Source organism: Lipotes vexillifer, unplaced genomic scaffold (assembly GCF_000442215.2).
Source record: "Lipotes vexillifer unplaced genomic scaffold, Lipotes_vexillifer_v1.1 scaffold365, whole genome shotgun sequence".
Classification (NCBI taxonomy): Eukaryota; Metazoa; Chordata; class Mammalia; order Artiodactyla; family Lipotidae; genus Lipotes; species Lipotes vexillifer.
Genome location: NW_006781263.1, coordinates 433,350 through 443,543, shown reverse-complemented (window position 1 = coordinate 443,543; position 10,194 = coordinate 433,350). Strand labels below are relative to the sequence as shown.

At 50.3% G+C, this 10,194-nt stretch overlaps 1 protein-coding gene across 1 annotated transcript in view; it reads right to left on the bottom strand.

Moving 5' to 3' along the window:
• The window catches only part of SLC24A3 (solute carrier family 24 member 3), a 474,319-nt gene that overhangs the window by 116,535 nt on the left and 347,590 nt on the right, over nucleotides 1-10,194 (bottom strand). The window contains exons 5-6 of the mRNA XM_007454524.1: nucleotides 9,801-9,885; nucleotides 9,357-9,460 (exon numbers count right to left, since the gene is read on the bottom strand). Of these exons, the coding sequence (XP_007454586.1) occupies nucleotides 9,357-9,460; nucleotides 9,801-9,885 (189 nt within the window). The remainder of the gene's footprint in view (nucleotides 1-9,356; nucleotides 9,461-9,800; nucleotides 9,886-10,194) is intronic.

The following is a 10,194-nucleotide window of genomic DNA, read 5'->3' as shown; positions in this document are numbered from 1 at the left end:
CACCCACCCACCCATCCATCCATCCACCCACCCACCCATCCATCCATCCACCCATCCATCCATCCATCCATCCACCCATCCATCCAACCATCCACCCACCCACACGTCTACCCACCCATCCACCCATCCACCCACACATCCACCCATTCATCATTCTTGTTGGATATTCAACACCCCAGAGCCTGCTCCAACTCTGTCCTTTCTTCACTGGTGTCTCACCAGGGCCTAGAACAGTGCCTGGTACACAGCAGGCTTTCAGAAAACATTTGTTGAATCAATGAATGGACTTACTGCCCAAAGAAGAAATATAATAAACGTTTCCCCAGAACACAATCCATGGATTACTACCATGGGTTTAAATTCACAGATGACGATATGAAGAAACAAACCACCTTGAGTTAGCATTATTATGCAAAAACAGGCTTGTGAATCTAGGCACTGGATAGCCACAGGCTTTGGGGGCCGGTCGTACCCAAAGCATGAAATGTGGTCTGTTCTGTCATGGCCCCTGCAGTGCCCTGTGAGGGCGGGGTGACAGGAGGGGAGATGGGGACTCTGGGGGACACCGGGCTATGGGAAGAGATGCAGTAGCCTTCCTCATCCTCTGCACATGCACAGTCACCACTTGCTAACAGTCTGGTCCCTTCTATTTTGGAAGCTTCCCAGTGACTTTCCACCTGGGATGGAGTTAGAAGGGCCTGATTGGAATTCTTCACCTTCCCTAGGTCTGCAGGCTCTGCCTGTGAATTAAGGGCATGTGTGCCGGGGCGGTTGGTCTCTGTGCCCAGGCTGGGGGTGCCTGGGGTCACCTGGCAGTTTCAGGGAGCTCAGGCGTGGATTGCGGGGCCCAAGATGCCAGACCCACCAGAACGGAAGTTCAGCAGATGCCACACATGCCACCTTGGGGTGAAGGAGGCATTTGATGGCCCACCTTCCCCTTTTCACCGGGTCACGCCCTTCTGCTCCCTTGGCGAGGCGGGTTTTACTGGGATGGGAAGGTGCTGAGCTGTGAATGGGGAGGATGGCTGTGGTATGGAGGGAGCTTAATGTATGAGACCTCTGGTCCAGATCTACTGGCGGAGCTGGTCTGGAGGGGGATCTTCCCATTGCTGTGCTTTTAGGACGCCTACAGCCCTAAAAGCCTCCCAACTTAACGGTTCTATGACTGGCAGTTTACTTGGCCTCTCAGAGCCTCAGTTTCCTCTTTTGTAAAAATACCGTCCCCCTCAGAGAGTTCTCGTGAGGACCAAAGGGGTTGATATGTATAAAGCCGTGAGAATAGTGCCAGACTGACGACTAGGGATGCTTGTTAAAGAGAAACAAGTAAACAAGCATCCGCCAGCCAGATAGGCTTCTGTCCCCGCTCCACTCACCCTTCAGCCCCCGGTTCAGCTGCTCGTGGGGCGGGGGTCTGGCTGTAACCAGAGGCAGCATGGGGGGTGTGGTGTCTGTCTGGGCATGATCATGACAAGAAAATGACATTTGTGCCCTCAACATGGACCTTCCTCTTGGGGTGGCGCTCAGCTGGGACGGCTGTAAGGTTCTGGGCTCCTTGCACGCTGGGACGGCTGTAAGGTTCTGGGCTCCTTGCACATTGAAAGCCCTCACCAGCACCGAGGGCAGCATTTCCAAGGACCTAGACGGTGACCTGAAACTCTATCCCCTTCGCTCATTTTCGAGGAGCAACGTGAGACTTAATTACACGGAAGGAAGGTTCATCCCCAGCCACAGAGACTCCTGCTGTCCTCCCCATGTTCTGGAAGGATGCATCTCAGGTCTCGTTACTGCTACACTCTTTGCGGGCCGAAAGGGAAATGACCTCTCCATTTTCTCCCACACGACTGAAGAGTGCCATTTCAGAGGACCTCTCTTACAAACCCAAATGCATCCAACAAAACTAACAAAACATTGCCACGATCACTTTAAAGCATTTCTAACAGCCCAGTCTTTGCTGATTTGGAGGTGGAAATGAATTGGACAGAATGTCTCAGAAGGGTAGTTGAGTGTCATGGCACAGACACTGCTGGACCACAGAATGAGAGGGTGAAAACCCCCCTTAAAAATGGGCAAAGATTTGAACAGACTCTTGCCAAACAAGATATATGCATGGCAAGTAAGCACGTGAAAAGACGTTCAACATCATGACTCATCAGGGGAATGCAAGTTAAAACCGCAACGAGGTGCCACGCATGCTCACTAGAATGGCTAAAATTAAAACAAAACAACTTGACAATACCAAGTGCTGATCATGATGCAGAGCGGCTGGAATACACATATTGTTGGTGGGAGTACAAAAGGGCTTCAGCCACTTTGAAAAACTGTTGGTGGTTTCTTATAAACATACTCACCATATGACCCAGCAATCCCACTCCTGCGTTATGTACCCCAAAGAAATTAAAGCATATGTTCACACAAAGACCTGTGACGGATCTGTATGTATTTGATCATTTATGTTACACCAGCCCAGGGAACACAGCCAGTGAGGCAGCACATGATCCTGCACAGGCTTTGTTCTGTAGTCATTTAACTGCTTTCTATGATAACCAGGTACCAAAAGCTATATATCTGAGGTGGAACCAATCATATCCTTACCTCTGGGGAGAAGGAGGAAATGGGTGGGTGGTTCTTGAGTGATCTAAGCCAACTGGGTGACTCTAGTTCCCTTGCCACAGCGACTGGTTCAGGGATGGTCAGGTGGCCTGAGTCGGCCCAATCAGATTTTTGTTTGATGATGCCAGGTGAGGGATGAAGGGTGGGGAGATATTCTCCTGCTTCCCGGGCAGTGTGAAATATGAGGCCTGAAACTGCTACAGCCCCCCCTCCTTTTGCGCCATGAAGGAAAACATGTATGAGGAAGGGAACAGAGGAGGTTAGTGACAAGAGAATCACAGAAAATGGTGCTGGAGTCTTGATCAAACCATGCCTGATGTCCATTTTCTTCTGTATTTTTCAGACACTAATAAATTTCCATCATTTAAGAGGCCAAGTTAGAGTTGGGGATTTTTTGTTACCTGAAACCAAAAACCTCTTACCTAATCTAGATGTGGGATCTTATCTCCAGAGATCATTTCAAGGAAGTGGAACAAACCAGGAACAAGTACTGTGAGCCAAAGTCAAAGTGAGCACAGGGATCTGGGATGAGGATGCAGAGGGCATCGAGACGGAGCAGCACAGAGCTGTGGGTAACCTTAAAGGAACCCTGGGCCAGGAACAACAGCATATATCAGGGAAAGATCAGGTGTGGGGCTCTGTCAGGACCTGGCCTTGTGGGGGACCGGCCAGGGAAAAGACACCAGGGAACAGTGAGGGAGACGGCCTCAGGCAGACAGCCAGTCATAGGATGGGGGCATCAAGAGGGGACCATCTATGCTGCCTGGGCCAACTGCCCAAGGAGGGCTGCCTCTTGCCCAAGGTCAAGCTTGGTCTGAGAATTGAGCAGAGCTAAGCTTGCAGATGGGGTTCAAGCAGGTACAGCTGCTCTTCTGATTCAGTTGGTCTGGGCTAGGGCAGGGGATCCTGCTTTCCACAAGGTCCTCCTGAGGCAGGCGGCCTGCAGATGACACTGGGAGAAACTCTCTTTTCCTGGAATGTGGGAGAATCCAGTGACTGCACCAGCTGGACCTGACCCTGGCCTTGGTCTACTTCTGTACCACAATTTCTCCTCTCCGGCTCCTCACTGGATCAAATATTATAGCATCCTGCCTCCCAGGTGAGGCCTTCACCCACACCTGCCCCCTTCCTTCCTCCACAGATCACTCGTTCTCTTCCTTGTCCCTTCCCCCCCCCCCACTCTAGTGGCGGTGGCAGGCCTCCAGCTCCTATTTTTAGGTTTGGCAACTAGTGGGGTGAGGTCTTCAGCCTCGCCTGTCCTCAGTCCCTGGTCTCTTGGGGAAACTGGATGCTTCTCAGAGCCGGAACTTGATAGGTGATGTGTTTGTTGTTGGGTTTTGTCTGGGGAACAATAAGCCGGGAACCAAGGTCTACAGGTAACTGGGGTGGTCTGTGGACCTCTCACTGTGTTTCTTAGCCTGAATCCCTCATCTGTTTGGTGGAAGTGTAAGCCCAGCAGAGGACGATGCCAGCTTCTGCCTGAGCACTTGTTGGGCTGAGCGCTTCCATCACCCAGCTTGGGTCACCACTATCGTGCTGACATGTCTATTCTTCTCTTTGTCCCGAGCTCCTACACTCAACATTTCTAAGGAACACATGTGAGCTAAGGGATAATTATAAGAACCCAATAATAACATCTGGAGGGTTTTAAGTCATAAGCTTCCCATGTGGAAAGAGAATGGATTTTATAGTCAGCAGATGTGGGCTCAAATCCAGGCTGAACTTCATGGTAGCCCTCTGCCCCCAGATACTCAATTCCCTGTCTGTAAATGAGGACAATACTATCTTAAAAGTCAGGGGGTGTATTTCTACAAATATTTATAAAGCATCTAGTGTGGTGCCTGCAGTTTGGTGAAACTCAATAAATAGTAACTTATTATTTTTTAACATATACAGCATCTATCTGGTTTTTCTTATTTTTTCCATTTCTCTGCTGAAATTACCCATCCTCACTAATTCTTCCCACCTTTCCCTATTTAAGATAGACGGTAGACAGTTTAAAATTCTTTTCTGCCAATTCTTTATCTGGATCATCTGCGGTTTACTTCTGCTGCTGTTTTCCCTTGGTTATAAGTTTGCTCCTGCCTCTTCACAGGTCCTGTGCATCCGGGAACTTATGTATGGAAGACTGAGAACTGAAGAATAATACGGGCTCTTTTCCCTCTGGAAATTGCCAGCTCTTCTCTCCTCTATCGACTAAAGGGAGGAGGTGATTATTCACATGTCAGCCTGGGTTCAAATGTCAGCTCACCTCGGCTCAGCCCAATGGCATCCAGCTTCCGAAGGAAGGGCCAGTCTCAGTCCTTATCAGGGTTTGGTCTGGCATTCCGAATTCCCAATTCCCTTTGGGTGCCTCAATTTCAGGTCTCAGGAGAGGGTGGGAGATGGGGCAGATGGAATGATTTCTTTCTGTTTGTCGGGCCTGCCTTCACTTCCGTGTTTTTTTTCCTCAACAGATCCGGGGCGGGTGGATCAAAGCATTATTGCCCTGGATCATCTTTCAGACTCCAGGGCATCCCACCCCTCTCCACCCTTGCTGAGGCTCAGCTGACCTGTCTCCACCCAGTGAAGTTCTGGGTCCTGGCGCTCGCCTGCATCCAGACCCACCAGAGCTCACAGCTCACGTACAATGGGCTCCTCTCTCTGGAAGTCAGTTCATCAAGCCCTTCTTGTCTCCACTGTTCCTTGATATCCATATATAAGGATGATTTTTACATTATCCAGATTTCTCTTTGTGCTCCCATGGGATCTCAGGTCTACTGCATCCCAAGTGGAAGCAAAAGTACCTAGAATGGCAGCTGTTATTTTGAACATGAAGGGCTTTCCCTATGTGCAAGCTATCCTGGCCCTGAGCTCTTGGGAGGCAGCCTGGCACTGAGGCTTGTCTTCTCCCAGGGAGCTGGAGGTGAGACCCACCGGATGGCTTATGTCTGAAGGCTGAGTTTTGAGTTTATAGCCATGCTTTATGGACCTCACTCATATCTCCCCACTTTTACCATTTCAGGTCCTTCCAACAGCCAGCTTCACATGTCTCTTTGCTTAGGGGTTTTCTCTGGACCCCAAAGTCCATCCTGCCTATGCCCAGAAAATTGGAACACTGGGGAATTCACATCCCTTAAAGGCAGTCCTTAGGCAACGATGGGGGAGGCTGGTGGGTAAACACCCCTGCTCCCTCCCCCTTGGGTGAGATAACTTGGAGGCCGTGTTCTACACTGTCTCCCAGTCCCCCCAGAAGCAGTCAAACCAGTTGCCCACACTGGGAACTTGCTGGGAACACACTTTCCTCGGCTGCTTTTTCTTCCTTATCTCACTCCCCAACTTCCTGGCTGGCCTGTCCTGGGATCACCTTTTAGCTAAACTACTTGAACTTGAACTTGTGGCTTAGATTCTCTTCTGGGGAAACCCAATCCAAGGCAGGTTTCCATTCAGAGGCACCACCCCTGGGTGCTGCCTGGGTTTGTGTAAAGGGGCCGGCATGGACAGGGTGTTAGTTGAAGAAAGGCAAACCCAGCCAAACTTAGGTGGACCTCACCAAAAAACACCAGGCACGTTTCTAGGATCCAGGAGAGCTGACAAGGGGGCTCATGACAGCCTGTAATAACCGGAATATGAAAGTCCGGTATCTGGGATTCAGTTAAATTATTTACTGTCTGTCTGTGGTTATGCTTTTAAAGCTTAATACGCTCTGAATGGTAGATTTAAATTCATAAGTACGTTGTTTTACAAAACTGGCATGAAGTTCTTTCAACACAATCCCTGAGATACATTAGCAGGTTGCCTCCAGAGCTTGGGGTTCTCTCTGTGTTATTATTTGTTGCTCTTAAATAAAGAAACCTTGCAGGACCACAGCCCTGTAAACGTCTTGGCGGGATGCCAAGAATTTCTCTAGAAGCCACTTTCTAAGAAGCAATTTCCTTCTTGTCCCATAAAACTCCCCAAAGTACCTTAGGTGAACACCGAAGCACTGGCTATGTTTGCAAACTGCAAATACAGCAGACATTTAATTCCATCGAATTCATCAAAACCCTAATTGAGACAGGAACTCAAACCTTATGGCTTTATTACTTTAATTTCAGATGGGTAGCAGACTTGGTCACAAGCAGCCTTTCACGCCGGGATACATTAGAGAGAGGCCCACGGGCACTCACTGGTAATTCTCCCAGCAAATGAAAGTGTGGAGCAACGTAAGTAACACTGCTAAGTGAGACCCACGACCAGATTTATTAATCAGCTCAATTCCCCATATCCATCGTTCGCTGTAACTAACGTTCCTCTGCACCAACGCCACTGCCCGGGAAGGCTTCTCAATAGCTAAGGCAGTGCCCGTGTCTCACAGGTTTTTGTTTTCCTCCCACTGATCAGAAAACACAGAGGCAAGGACCAGTCCTCTGAGCTCATTCTCCTACCAACTCGTCCTCCTCTTGATTTGCATTTAGAAGACTTTCTCCCTGACTTTCCTGTCCCTCCTCACCAGGCATCCTGTGGCTGCTCCACTGTTTCATTAAAAAGTTCTGTCAACGGCTAGGTCAAATTACTGCAGGGACCTAGGGTGGAATCTAGTGGCAGGGACCCCAGGGAACCTTATTCTTCTGAGAGCTGATCATGGTGTCTAACTTTTATTGAGCATTTACCATGTGGGCCAGGTGTTGCTTGATGCTGAACATGTTATGCTTCATCCTTACAGCGATGCTAGGAGGTAGATGCCCTTGTACCCATCCTATAGACAAGAAAACTGAGGCTTAGAGAGGTAAAGTAACTTCTCCAAGGCTCCACAGTCAGCAAATGGCAGAGTCAGGATTCAAACCCAGGCCAGTCTGATCCCCAGCCTCATGTTCTTCCCAAAACATCATTTTTCTCCCTCTGCGAAGAGTTCCGGGATTCTACAAAGGTCTGAAAAAAGAGAGCTGGGTGGCCTTGGAGCTCTCTGAGTGGACACAGGACAAGGAAAGTCAGAAAGGAGGGTCGACCCCCAGAATCATCCCACGGGCTGCTCCTAACACCATCGTGGTGGTTGGTGTTTCTCTCCACAGTCATGTGAGATGAGCTTGGCAAAGACCTTCCCGGGGTGGGGGGTGGGGGGTGAACTGACTGATACCAGCACTTGCTAAAGTTCAAGAAGCAATGTCTTTTCTCTTCTAACCAAGCTAGTGATTACTCTCATTGCTAATAACTTATGAAACACAAGTGCATTCAACCCACCTGCTATGTACTTAGTTGCGTGGTATTTACTCGGCACTTCCCAGCCAGTTGTTTCTTTTCTTGGGCCTGACTTTGCATCAGGCTTCAGGTACAAATGACTAATGAACTAGAGACAGCACTAATACTCATACTGCTAATGGTGACTATGCTAATTAAGACAGTGCTGACAACCACAGGCTCTGCAGAATGTGGCTTCATCTCTGGGAGGCAATGAGAGGGCGGCTGGCACAGGTGAGAACCAGAAAGTACAGATGGCCTCGAAGGCAAAGACGGACACTCATTTTTTGCGATACTAACCACATTTATAGGAGATCTAAAAAAACGCCACATCGTGGGTCCACAAAATCTAAGACAAGAGATAACCAACTGAAAGAATGAAGAAAGAAAATGTTCAGTCTTGCAAGTTGGGTGGAACTCAATCACCGCGTATGGACCCAGCTGCCCAGCAGCTTCCTCTCAGAAGTAAGCGTCCAACTGTGGGCTCTGGAGCCGACCCCTGATGAGACCAAGGTATCGCTCTGCCTTGCTGCCCAGAAGCATCGAACCCACCAGGCAACCCAGACAAATCAGTAGGCATAAAGAAGACAGACAGGAGTGAAAAGCAGGTGATGCGGAGGGCAGTGGTGCCAGGGTGCAGCCGGCATTATAGACTCTGGAGTCAGCCTGAGAGCTGGGCGCCCCTGGCCAGCTGACCACACAACAAGGGGTCTGGAAAAGGATGTGGGAGAAGGTTTGCAGGAGCTTCCTTAGCCCTGCAAACCAATCAGCTGCTTCTAGCAGGACCCTGGATCCTCCCTCCACAGCCAGGAGGCTGGTGGGGTCACCCGGTGCCTCAATACTGCATGTTGGGGACCCTCGTGGGCTAGTGACTAGAACTCGCTTTTCCTGGAAGATACAGAGTCCTGGCTGTTTGGGCAGAGAGCTCAGGACTGTGTTTCTGAATAATCTCCCTACGAAGAAACTAGGGCATCAGAGCTGGCCAGGGTGGCCGCAGACCCCCAGCTACCCACTGCAATGCTGCGGATGCCCAGCAGCCTCATTACTTTGGTGACTTCGGGTGTCTTCCCAAGACTTTCCAAGACAGACACCAGATGGACACAGGCCCCACAACACCTCCTGGCAGTGGAATAGTCTCTGTAGATACAAGGCAGGCACGCAAAGCCTCTCATGACCCCCAAAGTAAGCTAAGGTGGACACAGAAGTCAAATGCTTGATCATTGTCGAAAAAGAGAGAACTCGCCCCAAACTGTGACAAGTGCAAACTGTTTTTAGCAAAAAAAGAAAATCTGCCATTTCCTCTCTCTCTCTCTCTCTCTCTCTCTCTCTCTCTCTCTCATTTACTCTATTTCCATTCCTAAGACTATTTTTATATCATTCTAGTTCAGTTCAGTAACATATCAAAATGAGCGTGACACGTTCAGATTCGCAGGCTGGTTACTTATTCACATGGATCCGCGCACTCCACGGCGCTCCGGGGAGACAGGCCGCTGACTCACCTCCACGCTGCCCCTCCCCCTCCCCATGCCACGTTCTGCCTCCAGTCTTACCTGCCCAGCGAAGAGCCCGCAGACGCCGATGATGCACAGGATGTTGAACACTGCGGAGCCCACGATGGTCCCCACTCCCACGTCACCCTTGGTGATGAAGACACCTGAAACACAGACCAACATCGGCTGGCTGCTGGAGTGGGGTGCACCCAAGGCGGGTGCAGGGGAGCTTTTGTAAGCATTAGACTGTTCTCAGGATCTACAGGAAACAGCAGGGGGTTGGAGATGCTAATGTCTGTTGGGCCCTCTGTCCCACAGGACCATTGGTACTGGTTCTGGAACCCACTGATGCAAAGCAAAAGCATCACTTTAATAAAATAATAACAGCAACCCCAGCAGGTGGGAGGCTGGTGTTCTGCCCCTTGGGGTCTCAGGGTTCTCGTTTCCAGAGGCCCTGTCCTTCAGGGAGAACAGGGCTGAGATGTTCCCCAGGTGGGCACCTACCTATGACCGATGTGAACAGCTCTGGAGCTGAACTGCCTGCTGCCATGAACGTGGCCCCAGCCACATCCTCGCTGAGGTGCAGGCGCTGCAAAAGCAAAAGCACAGGTGAGTCAGGATTCTCCTGGAACGGAGGTGACTGTGACTCCCCAGGTCCCAAGCTCAGTCCATCCTCAGCCTCCCCTCCTTCCCCAGCTCAGCCTCTCCGGCCCACCCCCCTCTGGGCCACACCTCCTCTCTGAGGCAATATCAGGGAGGGGGATACATGTTCCCTCCAATTAAAGGCTCTGACAAGATCCAGGGATCCCAAGCCAAATGCCCCCGGGGCTGCACAGATAATGGGGGGATGGACACGGGCCATGTGAGGCAAGTGGGACTTCACCTCCGTTTTTTTTTT